General features: G+C 43.1%; 1 protein-coding gene across 1 annotated transcript; it reads left to right on the top strand.

The window, feature by feature from the left end:
• Nucleotides 1-578: 578 nt before the first annotated feature.
• On the top strand, nt 579-17,133 carry LOC146557334 (uncharacterized). Its single transcript, XM_085250319.1, has 6 exons — nt 579-1,048; nt 1,119-1,223; nt 3,736-4,062; nt 6,050-6,343; nt 7,799-7,834; nt 16,754-17,133. The coding sequence occupies exons 1-6, from the start codon at nt 907-909 to the stop codon at nt 16,843-16,845; spliced, it is 996 nt and encodes a 331-aa protein (XP_085106445.1). The 5' UTR covers nt 579-906; the 3' UTR covers nt 16,846-17,133.
• The last annotated feature ends 1,121 nt before the right edge of the window (nt 17,134-18,254 follow it).

Raw genomic sequence — 18,254 nt, 5'->3', positions numbered from 1 at the left:
CCAACACAGAGAGACTGAGGAGGAGCTTCTTCCCGCAGGCGATACGGTCTCTCAATCACACCACCACACAGTACTGACCCACACATACAGTTCTTACACACACACTGGACTTTCTGGACTTTGGTTTTGCACAACACTGGTCACTATATTCTTCATTTCCGGTTAATACTTGTACAGCTGCTGTTATTGTGTATATATTTATTTATATTTAGATTTCTTCATACATTCTTATATAGTTCTATATTGTGTATTTTGTTGTACAGTTATTTTATTTTCAACTTTAATTTATATATTTTATCTTATTCTTCCCAGTTAAATTTACCCTTCATTCTAATTTGTGTTGTACAGTTATTTTATTTTCAACTTTAATTTATATATTTATCTTTATCTTATTCTTCCCAGTTAAATTTACCCTTCATTCTAATTTGTGTTGTACAGTTATTTCCTTTTTAACCTTAATTTATATTTTATTCCTTCCTAGTTAAATTTACCCTTTTTAATTTTTCATATTTATCTTATTCATAGCCTTTTCCTTTTTTGTTCTCTTTAGGTCACGAGCAGTTGTCCAAGCATTTCACTACATATCGTACTGTGTATGACTGTGTACGTGACAAATAAAATTTGAATTTGAAATTTGAGTTGCAGCCACAGCTGGGGCACACTGACAGAAACCTACATCATGTGATTGATTTGTGTTGGTGTGCAGTTTCCCAGGGTGCTGCAGTGTTGGAGGTATACGAGGAGGTGGAGGCTGTCGTGCTGCCCTGCCAGTACTTTGGTATCATACCCGAGGACGATCCCACAGTGATCTGGAGCCGCTTTGACCTCAATCCCAAAACTGTCCACCAGAGAAAAGAAGAAGATGACCTCCAAGGCCAAAACCAGCATTACAGCGGGCGGACGTCGATGAGGCCTGATGCCCTGGATACTGGAGACTACAGCCTCACTCTGAGAAAGCCCCGGCTCACTGACAGCGGCAACTACACCTGCACCATCAGTGATGGGACACAAGACCTGACACTGAATAACATACAGCTACAGGTCAAAGGTCAGAAACAATCCTCTATAGATACAGGTCAGAGGTCAGACGTCATGACGTTCTTTCTGTTTCTCCACAGAACGATTCCCAGCTTGGTCTAAGGTTCTGCTGGTTCTCCTGGTTCTCACCACTGTCATTGTTTCTGGAGGTCTCTTATTTTATTTCCGTCTCTATTTAATGTCAGGTGAGTCTCTATCACCATCCAGGATGATGGTAAAAATTCTCCAACTGTCATAGTGTGATTCAAATCGAATTCAAGGAGTGGACTCAGGTTGTTGTTGGCAGGTTTAAATGTGTTACTGAAGGTGAAGGATAAGTGTGGGGCCCGCCCCCTAGTGGGGGTATAGAGCCATCGCAGGGGGCGCACGGTATGAAAGGAAAAAAAAAAACGCTTGGACACTGCTGGCATAATGGACAGGTTTTTACAGGCCACACAAATGCAAAGCAGGAGATGAAGCGTCGCTGAATAAGTTTCCAAACCAACTTCATTCTAAGCCAAAGACTAGAAAATATGGTGAAGCAAATCTGCCCTTTGGCTTCACCTGCACAGGTGCTGAGGTAGGTCTCCCTGCAGGATTGGTTTTCCCTGCATCGGGAGCAGCGCTGGGCTCTTCAAATCACGGACAAGGATCCCACATTCTTGATTTTTAGTTCAAACACTTGTTGTAATGACTAACTACTCCTGACATGTTGGAGATGTTTGCTCTTTATACAGTAAAGTTACAGCGGGATACAAATAACATCAGGCTGATCCTGCCACGATTTGTTCCCCCGGTTCAAATCACAGACAAACAGGATCCCACAGCTGTTTATGTTTTTGAACACATTTTGCACAGAGAGGCATTTTTAAAAAAATGTATTGATAGCAATGTTGAATATTATTACACAGGAAAAAACAACTACAGTAAAATAATCACACCGTGACGCCTCTGCCTTTGTAAATGGAGGGACAGTAACTGTGTGTGTATATGTAAGCGTGTAAAACCTGAAGATAGTCAGATTAACAGTACATTTTGTCTCTGTCACTGTAGAAATTCATCTCATGTAAGATTTTTCTTGTAAAACAAAGGGGGGCTAACAAAAAAGTTTGGGAACCACTGGGACAAGGCAACCATGGAGAGGAGCGAGAAAGCAGCTGCTGGGGAAAAGGTGGCTCTGCCAGAGAAGAGATCGAATGTTAATAAAGGTCTCAAGATGACTGGAGCATGATGCAGAGTGTAGGAGTTATGTTGGAAAGTCGAATGAGAACTTGGGAGGGTTACTAGTCCAACAAGCAGTTGTTCAGGGATGCCAGGTTGGAGCTGGCTGATGGCTGGTAGGTGAATGAGTTCCTTTGCAGATTTCAGCAGAGTTCAAAGTCCACAAAAGGGTCGAGACTTGAGCAAACTTCCACAGAAGGTTCAAACCGGATACTGCAGGAAAACAGAAATGTAAAGTAAGAGCCAGTGACTAAGGTCAAACAGAAAGATGAGGGACCTGACTGTCACCAATGCAGCAAAGATGAACCAGGAGAGAGCTGCAGCACCACTCAATAATACCTGCTCACTTAACTGTGATCAGGAACAGGTGCAGGAGGGAAAGAAGGAACTGTCAGGAAACCTCCACCCAAAGCTTCATGCCAGCTCAGCAGCTCCACCTGATAATGATTGTAAAGAGAGCGAGTTAGAAAAAGGGAAAGAAAACAAACAAGAAAAACAGCCCAGCAGAACCTACCAGACCACGACACTGATCGTGTGCTGACGCTCAACAAAAAACAGAAACGTGAAGAGTTCAGAATCCTGAACAACTGAGACAGAGCTGAAAGCTGCAGAAGACAGAAATACATGCAGGATAAGGAGAGGCTGGGTAACAGGTGAACACACAACTGGAATGAATGTGACTCAGTGCGCACCAGGGCGGCTGTGGCTACAATGTAGACATCACCAAAAAGTGCGATTTACCGTTTACCATAATGAAACAGGGAAGCAAAACTAAACATAATGTACATGGGACACGACACTATCACAATAAAACAGGAAACAGACAGAGACCAGCCACAGGAAAACGAAACAACATCAGATAAAGACTAAGAGACGTAGGTTACTACAATAATAAACAGGGTCCAAAGTCCAAAAACCAAAACAATGCTTTAACACCCAGGTAGCATAAAAAGAGGGTCAGCCAGAATCATGCCTGAAGCTTGTTGATGCCAACCAAAGGGTCTGGTTGATGTGAAAACTGCAAAGGGGCCCGTTCAGCCTGTTCTGCCTATACTGCAGGGTGAGAGGCGGGGTTCACCTGGACAGATCTCCAGCCTGTCGCAGGGCTTTTTGTCTTAATCATTAAAGGTGTGGTGGCAGTAAAAATGTTAACAAACAAACATCATTTCTATTAGTTTTCACTTGCTGCTTAGCATTGGCGCTAGAAACCACCTTGGTGTAGGTTAGTTTTAAAATTCGCCCCTTAACTCCCAGTACAATGATGTCCACCCAGTGCTTTTAAATGTAATACTTGGGGTATTTTGAAAGCTTCTATATGTGACTGCTGTTACCTGGTTTATCATGGCACTGCTGTGTGGCTATGAGGAACCAGCAGCTTTGACATCCTGTGCATGAGTTCAGGGGTAAAGCCTTTGAAGACTATAGAGCTGATTGATGGGGGCTCATGATGCCATGTGCTGCCTGCAAAGCTGATTCTGTGGTTTGCTTTTCTGTCAGTGTACCAGGTGGAGGTGGATGCAGAGGTGAATGCTGTCCAACTGCCATGCAAAACTATAACTCACCTGCCTGAAGATGCTAAAGTGGAGTGGAGCAACAGTAAAGACAAGACAATCCACCTGTTTGAGAACTCCTCCGACCAGCACGACAAGCAGCACTGGTTTTACAGACAGCGGACAGAGATGAAGAAACGCCCGCTGAAGGCTGGAGACCTCAGTCTGACCCTGAAATATCCCACAGATTCAGACACAGACACCTACACCTGCACCGCCCGCAGCAGGGAGGGAAACATCCTGATGAAGAAACAAGTACAGCTCCATGTCAAAGGTCAGGACTGTACACGATACCAAAGACACGTTCCTGTCAGTGTCAGTGTAAACACCAGCTTCAGAGGATGAGTGACACATCCTGATAGTGTTAGCAGCACAGGAAATGATGTGAGTTATGTGCATGAGTATCATTATCAGGCCTGCAGTAAACATCAAAATTTACTCACTATTAAATAATCAGCTGTTCCTTTGTGATCAGGTCCAAACACCGTTAACCTCATACATGTGATAAACACGAGTCACTTCACGACTGCTGCTGCTCCAGACTGTCTGTCATGGATGCTGCTGCTGTCTGATGCTGTTTAAATACATCAGGAAGAACTCTTTATGCTGTGATAATGAAATCACACATTGTGGATTAATTAGTGAGGAGTACCCTGGATATCTGTGACTACCACCATCTACATGTGCAGATCGTGTGGAGCGGTGAGTGGTGAGGACCTAAAAGCAGGTGCAGGGAGGGAAAACTAACTTCTAATGAAAAGCGAGCTGTTTATTGGTGGAACATGATTGGAAACAACAGCCGAGGAACATGATTGGAGAAGAACAGACAAACTAACGAGGGACAAAGGAAAAGCAGAGATAGTATATACACAGAAGGCTGATGAGGGAAGTGGAAACACATGGGACGGACAGACATGACGAGACAGGGAAGCGAAACAAACACACTGAACACGGGACGAGAGACTGTCAAAATAAAACAGGAAACACACTAAGATGCAGACTAAGGTCGTGTCCAAATTCATGGGCTGCATCCTCCTGAGGCCGCATTTGTAGACCGATTACGTCACAGCGACGCGCCGAAGGCTGTCCCAATTCATCGACTCCTTTAAATGTGGCCGACAAATGCGTCCTCCTTTTCCCCGAATTCGAAGGATGGGTGTGTCCTTCGTGGCCTACCATATCCCAGTTTCCAACAATGGCGGCCGCTACTAAGTTTTAAAATTACTCTTACTAATCTTTCTGGGTCACAAAATAAACTTTTAACATATTTTCAGGCGAGAAAGTAGTTGTGTAAACATCAAATATCTGCTCGGTTTATCAAGATATCGCATCTTTGCAAAAGTGCTTCGACGTTTTCGGAGACGTCTGCTACCCACCAGCTCGATAGCTAGCCGGGAGCTCGAGGGTCACTGATGCGGCCGAGAACGGCACAACTCCCGGCACATCATTTTCAGATCACCGCGGACTTTCGCTACTCGGGTTAAACGTAATATATAAGTCACTTAGACAACCTAAAAATGTTATTGTTGGGCTTTTTTCAGTGTTTTGTTTGTTCGTGAGTAAATCGGTTTGGCTGAGATTAAAGTTATTAGATTAGATAAAATAAAACGTTATTAATCCCCCGGGTGGGTTCCTCCTTGGTTTTTACACAGCTGACTAAACGTCAAACAGAAGTGTGAGACGGTCGAGAATTTACTCCAGTGTCCTGTTATATTTTAGATAGCAAGGATCAAACGGCCGAGTTTATTAAACTCCACCGAGACAGCGATGACGCTAATCTGAAGGCTAGACCGTCCAATTTCACAGCCGTTTACTTCCAGCCTACCCGACCTTCTGAGGACCCGGCCCACGTAGACCACGAAGGCCGGGTCCTCAGGAGGATGCAGCCCATGAATTTGGACACGACCAAAGACACATGACGGGCTGGGGAGAAACACATGGATGCAGATGACAGACAGAGGAGAAAGGATGAAACACAAGGAGGCGAACATGGGAACAGAAAAGGGAGACAAGACACAAGGACATGACTAAGACCTGGAGAGTGAGACACACAGATGAAGACAACGGCATGAATGGAACCTAACAGAAAGAGAACATTAATCAGGAATTACAAATGATCTCAGAAACATAAAAATACTAAATAAACTCAATGGCCCAGCACCCTGACAGTGACAGTTTTACTGTGTTGTTTTTAAACTGGTGTGTTTGCTGTTAAACTGTCTTTGCTCTTCATGCCTGATTTCATGCTGCATTGTCCTCAGTCTGTCAGATGGAGGTGAAAGATGGGGAGGAGTCAATCCAGCTGCCCTTCAAATCCACAGGTGACCTCCCCGATGACATCAGAGTGAAGTGGTGGCGAGATGACCCTGAACCAATGGTGATGGTCCACGTGTATCAGAACAAATCAGATCAGCCTGACAAACAGGACGAGGAGTACAGAGGCCGAACAGAGACGAGCAAAAAGCTGCTGGAGACAGGAAACCTCAGCCTGACCCTTAAACATCCAACAGTCAGCGACATGGGAAGATACCGCTGCAGAGTCGACAGCAGGAACATCGGATCACTGGACTAAATGACTACAGACCCGTGGCTCTGACATCTGTGGTCATGAAGTCATTTGAGCGCCTAGTTCTCTCCCATCTCAGGACCCTCACGGCCCCCCTCCTGGACCCCCTGCAGTTTGCATATAGAGCCAACAGGTCTGTAGACGACGCCATCAACATGGCCCTACACTTCATCCTGCAGCATCTGGACTCCCCAGGAACCTACGCCAGGATCCTGTTTGTGGACTTCAGCTCTGCCTTCAACACCATCCTTCCAGACCATCTCCGAGGCAAGCTTTCCCAGATGAATGTGCCTGATCCCATCTGCCGGTGGATCACTGACTTCCTGACGGACAGGAAGCAGCACGTGAAGCTGGGGAAGAATGTCTCGGACTCCCGGACCATCAGCACCGGCTCCCCTCAGGGCTGTGTTCTTTCTCCTCTGCTCTTCTCCCTGTACACCAACTGCTGCACCTCCACCCACCAGTCTGTCAAGCTAATCAAGTTCGCAGATGACACCACCGTCATTGGGCTCATCTCTGACGGGGATGAGTCTGCCTACAGGAGGGAGGTCGAACGTCTGGTGTCCTGGTGCAGCCACAACAACCTGGTGCTGAATGCCCAGAAGACAGTGGAGATTATTGTGGACTTCAGGAAGCACACAGCCCCACTCCCCCCCATCATCCTGACTGACACCCCCATCACCTCTGTGGACTCATTCCGCTTCCTGGGTACCACCATCACCCAGGACCTGAAGTGGGAGCCCACCATCACCTCCGTCATCAAGAAAGCCCAGCAGAGGATGTACTTCCTGAGGCAGCTGAAGAAATTCAACCTGCCAACACGGACGATGATGCAATTCTACACTGCAATCATCGAGTCCATCCTCACCTCCTCCATCACCGTGTGGTACGCTGGAGCCACTATCAGGGACAAACAGAGACTGCAGCGTGTTGTGCGCTCTGCTGAGAAGGTGATTGGCTGCAGACTCCCATCTCTGCAGGACCTGTACACCTCCAGGACTCTGCGGCGTGCAGCCCGGATCTCAGCTGACCCTTCTCACCCTGGACACAGTCTGTTTGACCTGCTCCCCTCAGGCAGGAGGCTCCGGTCCATTCGCACCAGAACCTCTCGCCACAAGAACAGTTTCTTCCCCTCTGCTGTTGGACTCATGAACAATAACCACATGACTGTCCCCGCCACTAACACATGACCCTACGCTGTGTCACTGCATCATTTCATGTCTGGCACTGATCACCACCTGCACTCATGTATATATCTTTCTACGTAGCACTCTTAATTCTTATTCTCATGTATATATCTCATGTATATCTCATGCACATATCTTTCTTTCTACATAGCACTTTAATTCTTATTGTTTGCACTGAAGCACCGCAGCAATTTCCTAATGTTGTAAACCTCAACATCTGGCAATAAACCCATTCTGATTCTGATTCTGATTCTGATTCTGGAGAGAGAAGACCGTGCTGCTCAAAGTCGGAGGTCAGTATGAAGGTAGTGTTAAGATTCAGTATTGAGGAAGGGTACAAGAGGTGATCGAAGAATAACCACACCGATCCGGCCGGGTGAAGTCAAACGATGATTTTAATGAATACACGCGTGGGAAGACAACTCTGTACGCAGACAGGAAGTAGTCTTCAACTTAATCAAAGCATGAACAGATATTTTATAGCATCAGGGTTTATTTACTGACGCCCCTTCATACGTCACCAGTACATTTTATACATAGATCAGATCAACATCATCATGACTTTTCACCTAGAAAATCATCTCCTATTTTCATGGCGTGGTACTTTCCGTTCTTATCTTAAAATGAATTGTTCCTCTTTCTTGCCGAGACAACAAGGACGGTTCCTCTAAATAAATTTAACTCTATGTGTGTGTGTCACGACCTCACATGCTCTTTCTCAATTCACCTGTTGCACTTCTGACCTTTTACCAGACCAGAAGCTCACTGAGACTATGTGTATGTCTTCTACTAAATAAATGTTTTAATCAAGAACCTCTACTAAAACCTTAATATAAAATGATCTGATCTTAAGGCCTTCTTAAAGCTATCTGTTACATTGTTAAAGCCTCGTCTTAGCCTGCGGCTCAAAATAACTTCCTGGTTTCACTTCTGCATACAACTTCCTGTCAGCCTGCAACTCAGTCTTTCTGAAAGAGACACTGTTTAAACCTTGGAATGCAATATCCATGCTGCAGATTATATTATTAATGCAATGACAATTATTTGACAATAGCAGTAAAATAATTTCCCTCCTCGACACTCCCCCTTTTGACCTCTGGAACACCAGAGGTCACAATACATTGTGTCCTCACGCAGACCCTTCTCTGGTGGTCTCGAACCTCGAGATCTCCAGGATCCTCGCCCCTCCTGTGGTCGCCGAGATCTTCTGCAAAGGAAACAAAACACCTTTTCTTGCATCTCCCTAACTTATCCTATCTGGGACTCTTTAATCAAAAGCCTGATCCTAATTATCTTCTTAACTTATTGACTTGTATTTATATATACTCTTCAACGTTACTCATCACTTTAAAATTCTTTTAAGCGCTGGTTTCACGTCCGGTTGCTCGCTCTATTTTCCCTTATCTGATCATCAACATCCTGTGCACAAGTTGTCGCTGCTGCAAGTTAATCTACTCCAAAAGAAAACAACCACTTTAATCAATTAAGTTTAAGCATATAAGCAATTACTCCTGTATACATTTCATCATAGCTAAATGCTGCCTTGAAACAACTCCTATGTGTTAACTTCATTTTAACCTCACATTTCCTATGTTATAACCCATTTTGGTATAGCCTTTTTATTTCATTTTGCTCCCTTTAATGTAACAATACCTCCTAATTCTAGTTTATCAGACTTAACCAAAATATATGCTTTCCTTCCTCTTTGGTCCTTCTTTAAGTTCAGTTAAAAGCTAAATGAATTTAAGGCCTTTTGCCTGGAACCAATACTGTCATGTGTGTTTCTTAACTCTGTGTCTGTAAGCGTGTGCAATCCTTCATGAACTCATATTATCCTCACAGTAGATTGGCTAATCATAGCGCTAGCCAAAGGCTCGTGACCCTCCAGAGACAAATTTGAGCCACAACTCCTTTAAAAGCACAAAATGCAATATGTATAAAAATCATTTCTATTTATAAGCTCCCCCTTTTATCCTAAAAATACCTCCTATATAATATCTGTATGTGTAAGCCTACATTATAACCACTTCTTCTAAAGATCAAAAATCAAAGCTGCTCTACCCCTTCAACCCTCACTAATTTTCCCTCTAAGATTTATTCACAGCTTTGAAAAACCGGCATTGTATCTTCTAAACAGGATTCATGGTCCTGGGCCATGTTGGCCCAGCATTCTTGGTTCCTTGTATTTTCGCTCCTTATTTAGGCCAGGTTTTCTGAGGTGTCCTGTTGTGGTGTTCCCTAAGTGTTTTTTCCCTTTGTGACTCTTACCCCCTTGTGCCCCTCTGTGTATTTATGAGCTCTCGTCTCTCTTTGTGTTTATTCCATGTTTCCCCCAGCCTGTTATGTCTGTGTTCTCCCCGTGCTCTGGGTGTATTTAAGTTGTGTCTTCTGTTATGGTAGTTGCTGGTTTGTCTGTGTTGTTTCCCCTCGGTCTCCCTGCGTCTCTTTTCTGGTTTGTGTTATTAGCTTACCCAGTTTAGGTTTCCGGTTTCTTGTTTTTCCACCAGTGCTGTTTTGTGCCCACCGTTGTAAATAAATATTCACCTGCACCAGAGCTGCCGCCTTTTGGGTCCTTTTCTACAACTCCACACGGCTTGCCTCGCAAACCGTGACAAGTTCACTTTTAATCCTTTAACCTTAACTTAAAAATACCAGTTTCAGTTTTACCATATCCAAATGATCAAAAACCCAAAAGGTCCTAAAATGATCCTAAATTATTAAACAATTAAATTATTAAACCCTAAACCCCCCTTTATCTTGATACATTTCATGTGTCAAGATACTATACAAAACTCAAAAATGCTCAGTTTTCCCCACTCATGATCCAATCTATGTCATAAAAATAAACTTAAAACAGAACAGCTATCAGTCATGTGTTTCTACAATTAATGGTAACTGCAAAAAATATTTCCCCTTTAGCATTTGGCATTCTCCCAACAATATACTATAATCCCATAATCTAACCCCACCTAATAAAACAAAAATTTTTCTGGTAAAAGCAAATTGTTTGTCCACGTTTATTCACCCTCACATTCACTCACACATTCACTCACATGCAGTCACACCATATATTTGCTGATAGTGGAGCTTCCCGCACGATCAGATACTCCACCCTCAGCAAAATGAGCTCAGTCATTTTTTATTTTCCATAGGAAAATATTTCTTTATGCTTTTGGACTGGATTGACTCGCATAAAATCCTTTTTACAGGGACTTACGACCTTGATCAGTCCCCAGGTAGCTTTCTCCCCAGCCAATTGTAATCTGGAAAGCCGCCTTATATTTGCTCTTCCCGAGAACTTTCAGCGCCGTTATTCACTGTTGCAGGCCTGCTTAAAACAGAAATGAAAAAAAATAGAGCTGATTGTTAGCTCATAAAAACAAAACAAAATCACCTGACAGGTTTTCTTTAAGTGCACTGTTACAAAATAATGGGCCCAATTTTTAGACATGTCCATGTTTCCTAAAACTCCCTTTATTAAAAACAAAAACACCAACCCCAAACCTAACTGACAAAATCAACCCCTCACCACAACAACCTCAACAAGCTTAAACACACAAGTCTTGCCACCACATAATTTCACCTCCTCAATACACCAAAAGTCCCATTAAACCCACTCAATTTGCACACAATAATCACCCCCTTATGCTCTACAACATACTTCAATTCAGCATAAAACCCCCTTACAACAACATATCACTAAACTATAAATTTCCTACCCCAATCTGCACTTCTCGTCTCTGCTATGCTTCCTCTTCCTGAAAGTCACAGTCACACACACACTCAGGAAGTTCCTTCGTCACCACACACTCCAGCTAATTTGCATACTGAATCATCTCTCAAGAAGCTGTAACAACAGAAACATATGTTTAAACATTCCCAACTCATTAAATCATTTTATTTCTTCCAACAGTGATCACTAGTGTTGATCAGTCAGTACGAGAGCACTCCTAAGTCACTCTTTTTAAAACTACTTTAATCCCTTTTTTGTTTTCATAACTCCCTTTGTCATATGGCTTCTTCTATTCCTCAATTACAAACTCAAATGTATTTTATTAAACATTCACACCATTGTATCATTCATACAAAATAGCAAGCTGTTCTTCATTGCCTATGTTTGTGTTCTTAGCCAGGTTTAATCAATGTCTATGCATTAAACTCCATGAGCTTGTCTTGTCTTTATAAGTTTAATGCATTTCCTATTTGTGTGTGTGAATTTGCATATGGTGCTTTTACAGTGTATCAGACTCCTTCATAATTTTGCCTTTAAACAGTCAATTTTCTCCTCCCCAAATTTACTAACCCAAATTCTGATTTCCTACCTTGAATAGCAGCATTCCTTGTCCTCAGCCAGAAGGTAGGGCCCCACTTGCCACTTTCCACCTCCACCCTAGCCCAGCGGTCTTACCCGTCAGGTCTGAGAGTAATCGTGACTGTGCCTGCCTTAGGTTGTCCCAGGGTTTCGAGGTGGGATCTTACCCGTCATGGGCTATCCAGCCTTCCATACTCGCCTGATACGGGGCCCAAGTGGGCAGGGGAGGGAACACACTGGCCCTGGGAATTAAAGGAATGTAAGCTGCTTCCTTCATTGCATCTTATGTTAAACTATCTTACTTCTGACTCCTTCCTAGAATAATTTCTCATATGGCACTTTGTGTATGTGTGTTTTCTATTCATTAATGTAATTGTCAGTTATTTTCTCTCCCGGTCAGGGAACCACATTACTTTCCCTCTTCATTTTACCTTCTTTTGTTTGTTTGTGACATTCTACTTTAGCTCTACTAAACCTTGATGTAAAAACAATACTCCCTTATTTCACGCACACACTCTGCATTTTGCCTACGCACACACTTCTCTCTCAGACTTCCTCTGTTCACACATCACCTTATATGGGCATGCAAACTTCCTGTCACCCACACCATTTCCTGTTACACACACACCGCACGCAGCTGCTCAGAGCAGCTCAAGCTGCTTTGCTGTTTCTCCAGGCTAATCAAACTTATTTTGTATTTACAATCTACAAACCCTCTGTAATTCTACTAACTTTTGACCTAAAATGTAGCATCATTCACACAATGATTTCATAATCCTCTCACACACACCTTTTAAATAAACTAAACTCTTATAACATCACTCATGCCTCTCTCAAATTAAAAACACTTTCAAAGTTTAAAACGTCCTACTTTACATCACCCAAGAAATACCTCTCACACCTTTATTCATCATGTCAAAGCTTCTAGTCACCGCATTCACACTTAAACTGTGACTAGAGTTAAGGAATATAACTCAACACACTTTCCTAAGAGTATTTTAGACATGCTTGTCATAATCAAAAAGAGCAAGTAAAAAACAAACAAACAAAAATTGAAACCTCCATTAATTCTCACCGCACACACAAGAAATTGAAAAAATAAAACCCACCAGCAACTAATGCTGGAGAACAGTTACTACTGAAAGTGATGTATTAGCCTTAAGTATATACAGTGCACTCAATCTATTTATATATCTACATCCAAACTCAGTCAATTACTATACATCCACTACGGCAACTCAAAACTTTATTTATAGTCCTCTAATAAACATAAATGGCATTTGAAACACACACTCAACAATGTTTGCAGCAGTATTTGTAAAACCAACTGTGGCTTAAACAGTTCACTGCTTACTCATTTGCATTTTCACTCACACACACACCTCCAAAAATAGCAGCAGGCAGTCAGTGCATTACTGACTCGACACACAGAGATCTCTCACACCAAATTTTATTATTCTATATTACAACGACGTCTTATATTTACAACTACTGTCAGATCTGTCAGCTTTAGCGCCTAACCAATTTCGACAAATTTAACATAACCACCCAGCGGATAAATTCCCTGAGTTTTTTGCGACCAATTAACCAGTATCAAGACTTTAACTGTTTCTGGCCTCATTTCTAAAATCCCTAACTCAATTTAAAAGCGTCAACCAACCCAAACTTTGCCTGAAGCTCTATTTTTGGCATTTCACAGCCAAGGCTTACCTCGAAGTGTTAAGTTAAAGTTACACGCCCGAAGACCAACTTCTCCTGTCCAAAAAAGCGCAGATACCGTTGCAAACGGTAAGGAGACTCTAACTCCTAGCTTAATTCCGGGATGCCCTGTACCCCACAGCTAAACCACACTGAACTAACCCTCTTCGCCGAGAGGTCAATGTCGCGCGTCCACGACAAGGAGGGAGCGTAACCTCCGGGCTCTGCGCTTCCTAGCAGACTCGAACTGCCGTTCTAGAATAATTTATAATATTTTGAAACAACAATCAACACCCGAAACAAGTGTATAACTGAAGTAGGTGCAACCTAGTGGTCAAATGGAGACTCCAACTCACAAAATGACCGCTCAGGTCCACTCTTATGACCAAATTTGGACTCTAACCAACACAATAACCAATTCCCTACCAAACTACTTGAGACTCTAACTCTTTTTCCTTTGGACTTCAACCCAATATTTAAACTTTTTCCTGGCAGACTCAAACTGCTTTAGCAGACTTTACTGCTTTCATTTCTTCATTCTTCTTCTTTTCATCAAAATCAAAACAGACACCCACCAGTAACTTCAGTGAGTAGACTTAAATTTTATCATGTCCAATTTGGCACACTTTGGAAATAATTCAACAGGTAGTGCCTTACCTTTTGGATAAGCCGGCTTATGCCCACTCACTTAGACCACTGGAACTCATGTCTGCCCGTCAGACCACCCAAGACCACCAAATTTCTCCATCTAAACCTCCAACTCACCCTCCTCAATAACCGGACGAAGCCCCCAAATGTTAAGATTCAGTATTGAGGAAGGGTACAAGAGGTGATCGAAGAATAACCACACCGATCCGGCCGGGTGAAGTCAAACGATGATTTTAATGAATACACGCGTGGGAAGACAACTCTGTACGCAGACAGGAAGTAGTCTTCAACTTAATCAAAGCATGAACAGATATTTTATAGCATCAGGGTTTATTTACTGACGCCCCTTCATACGTCACCAGTACATTTTATACATAGATCAGATCAACATCATCATGACTTTTCACCTAGAAAATCATCTCCTATTTTCATGGCGTGGTACTTTCCGTTCTTATCTTAAAATGAATTGTTCCTCTTTCTTGCCGAGACAACAAGGACGGTTCCTCTAAATAAATTTAACTCTATGTGTGTGTGTCACGACCTCACATGCTCTTTCTCAATTCACCTGTTGCACTTCTGACCTTTTACCAGACCAGAAGCTCACTGAGACTATGTGTATGTCTTCTACTAAATAAATGTTTTAATCAAGAACCTCTACTAAAACCTTAATATAAAATGATCTGATCTTAAGGCCTTCTTAAAGCTATCTGTTACATTGTTAAAGCCTCGTCTTAGCCTGCGGCTCAAAATAACTTCCTGGTTTCACTTCTGCATACAACTTCCTGTCAGCCTGCAACTCAGTCTTTCTGAAAGAGACACTGTTTAAACCTTGGAATGCAATATCCATGCTGCAGATTATATTATTAATGCAATGACAATTATTTGACAATAGCAGTAAAATAATTTCCCTCCTCGACACTAGACATCAGCTCACCTTTCCACCTGCATGTTTTAGTAACTTTATAGAGTTAAAAACACCAGATTCACAACTTTAATGGCCTTTTTGATGTCTTCTTCAATAAAGCAAATGCAGTTTTGTCTACTTCTGGTTGCACGTAGAAATATAGTGGAGCCACAGTGAGATGTCTCCAAAGCATCCAACACAGTCCGTTCAGTTCAGTTTTATTTACATAATACAAAATCAGAACAGTCACAGGTGTGAGCGAGTCCTGGCACGGACATATATCAAGCGCTCGTTAACTTCTTCAGAACTTCTTCATTTCTTGTCCGTCCGTGGTAGTAATCCTCAGCGTCGCTGGATACCTCAGCCCATAGCGGACTCCATTGCAACTGTGAAGTAGATTCCTCACCTCGGTATAGGCGGCACGCTGTTTACTCACAGCTTGGTTGAAGTCCGGCAGTACGGCAGACTCACCGTCTGCAGTTGTTATCACCCCAGCCTCGGCTGCCTTCCTGAGAAGTAGTTCCTTTTCTCTGAGGTAATGACATTTCACTACAAATGCCCTCGATGGCTGGTCATCTTGAGTTGGCTTGGTGCGGAGGGTCCGGTGCACCCTATCCAGAGTTGGCTTTTTTTCCGGAGCAAGAGCCTTTTTTCAGCATTTCCGACACATATTCAGATGGGTGTGTTCCCTGCTCTCGTCCCTCCTTTACCCCCATAACGCGGACGTTGCAGCGCCGTGACCTAGCCTCCAAATCCTCGCTCTTTTTCCACGCTGGATCACGCTGGTAACCCTTTCTTCATGTTGGATTGCATAGCTGCAATAGAGTCGGAATTAGCAGTGACTCCCTTTTCCAACTCAGATGTGTGGCTTTCAACCTTATCCCGTCTTTTATTGAGCCTGTCAGTGATGTTACGCAGCTCCGTTTGGGTCTCTGCAGCCTTTTCATCTATTTTCTCCAGCAATTCTTGCTTCATTAATTGCAGCTCCTTCAGGATTGCCTGCTGCTCGTCCACAGTTGTCTCCGTGGCATTTGGGCATGCTAGGCTAGCTGGGCCAGCAGTTGCTTGAGAGGCCCTCATGTCCTGCTCTATCTTGTTGGCTTGAATTTTTTTGGGCATGTTGTCCATAGACCGGGATGGTTGTTTTCTAATATGTTGTTGCTCTTGTATGTGAAGTAATATCACGGCATTTTTGAAGAGTAATATGGTAAATACAAGGGTTCGAGTGCAGAGCTCACAAACCAGCGTCCTCACATGGCACTGCCTCAACCGTCCTAGTCCATCCCAGAACAGAGCTGATATGATACAAACCACTGCAGTGCAGTACCTGTAATACCTACAGCATGTTCTAATCGCTCTAATAGGATATTATGGTCGACAGTATGGAACGCTGCACTGAGGTCTAGCAGGACAAGCACAGAGATGAGTCCACTGTCAGAGGCCATAAGAAGATCATTTGTAACCTTCACTAAAGCTGTTTCTGTGCTGAGCTCTGAAACCTGACTGAAACTCTTCAATAAGCCTCTGCAGATGATCTGTTTCTGTCCTGATAAATTCTGGACTCTGACTGAAGACTTGGTGACAGCCTCCTTCTGTCTCGTCTCTGGTTGTTTCAAATTCTAATGATTCTTTTGTTCCTCCATCCTGCAGCCTCTGAGCCACTGACCCACCCAGCTGGCTTGGAGAAACATCTGTGGATGAGTGAAGAAGAAATGGCCTTGCAGTCACAGCCTGCTGACTGATCAGACCTGAAGAGGAAGAAAAGTCTGGTTTTCTGGAGAATCTCATATTACTGATATAATGTTTAAGTGAAACAGGTGTGATAATGAAAAATGACACAGGGAAAATTTGTTGAACTGAAATTTATTTAATATTTCCTACAAAAGTCTTTGTTGGTGATTCAGCCTCAAGACGCCTGTATGGAGATACTAGTGGTACCATTTCAAGTACTAGAGAACTGGTGACATGTTCTTACACATCTGACCTCCTGTACGTTCATACTTTATCTAATTCAAACTCCACACAGACAGAACCAGCTGGGATTCAAACCAGGAACCTTCTTGAAGTGTGTTAAGCACTGTGGGCAGAAGCTCTGCATCAGCGTGCTGTTAATGATCTATTCTATGTTTTGTTCACAGTGCTTAGATTAAATGCTCATGCAAACTGTGCAATTATCACATTGAAATAAAAACCAGAAGTTGTGCGCTATTTGAACACCTTGCCTGCCTGCAGCACTAAAGAACTCCGTGAGAGACGTCTGTCTCGCCCTAGCAGCACCTGTCCCTGTCCTCCTCTTCCTCCTCCTCTTCCTCACACACTGCTGAGTTTGTCCTGGTGGATCATCAGGGGTGCAAAGCCTCACAGATGATGTGCAGCAGTGGCTCCCTCAGTCTGTCCTCACTCTGGACACTTGCAGTCGTCACACATAGAAATCAAATGTGTGATAAGCTGCAGGATTCAGACACAAGTGTAACTTATAAACACATGTTCATACTTTTATTCCACAATCAGAGAGAAAGAAACAGAGAGAGAGTGCAGGACAGACAGACAGGTGGCAGTCTCAGGTGTACACACTGCTACACAACAGCAGGATTTAGTGTTTGTGTTATTACGAGTGTAAACAAGAAGAGTTCCAGATGGTGCAGTGGACACATGTGTGACTGCTGTGATTAAAGCATCTTTCTTTCAGCTTAACGAGTGAACCGTCAGCTCGTTCAAACACACGTTAAAGTCCGTTTGGCTCGACACCACCGAACAGAGGCAGCAATATAACACAGCTCACATTAACAGTGCAGTGGATCCTGCTTGTGCCGTGATATTCAGGACTGCAAACCGAGCAGCATCAGTGACTTTCAGCTTGTTGTGTTTGTGGATATATGACTGACTTTAATTATCCATAAATCATCACATCTCTGTAAGATTAAGGTCGACTATTGAACGGCGTATATTTTAAAGTAAAGGCTTTAAAACCAAGTTAACGCTGAAAGTACAAACATCACTAATGTCACATAACTTTGCCAACATGTGGCCAACAGGAATGTTTAATGTTCTTCGTTATTAAACATTCGCACATGAATAAGTGACATAATCTTCAGTACTTACTTTTGACAGTTCACTCGTCGGCTGCTCCCTTCTGCCGTATTTTGCGGCA

The sequence above is a fragment of the Mchenga conophoros genome, linkage group LG16 (genome assembly GCF_057382185.1).
Source record: "Mchenga conophoros isolate Kocher_MC1m ecotype Shallow Benthic linkage group LG16, M_conophoros_male_GT1.1, whole genome shotgun sequence".
Classification (NCBI taxonomy): Eukaryota; Metazoa; Chordata; class Actinopteri; order Cichliformes; family Cichlidae; genus Mchenga; species Mchenga conophoros.
Note: the sequence above shows the minus strand (reverse complement) of the source record. Positions and strands in the feature narration are given on the sequence as shown.

Bases quoted from the DNA above. Each gene is read 5' to 3' on its own strand.
- LOC146557334 (XM_085250319.1), top strand. From the start codon at position 907: ATGAGGCCTGATGCCCTGGATACTGGAGACTACAGCCTCACTCTGAGA. The intron at 1,049-1,118 runs GTCAGAAACAAT...GTTTCTCCACAG, and splicing joins CATACAGCTACAGGTCAAAG to AACGATTCCCAGCTTGGTCT. The intron at 6,344-7,798 runs TCGGATCACTGG...TCTGATTCTGAT, and splicing joins CAGAGTCGACAGCAGGAACA to TCTGGAGAGAGAAGACCGTG.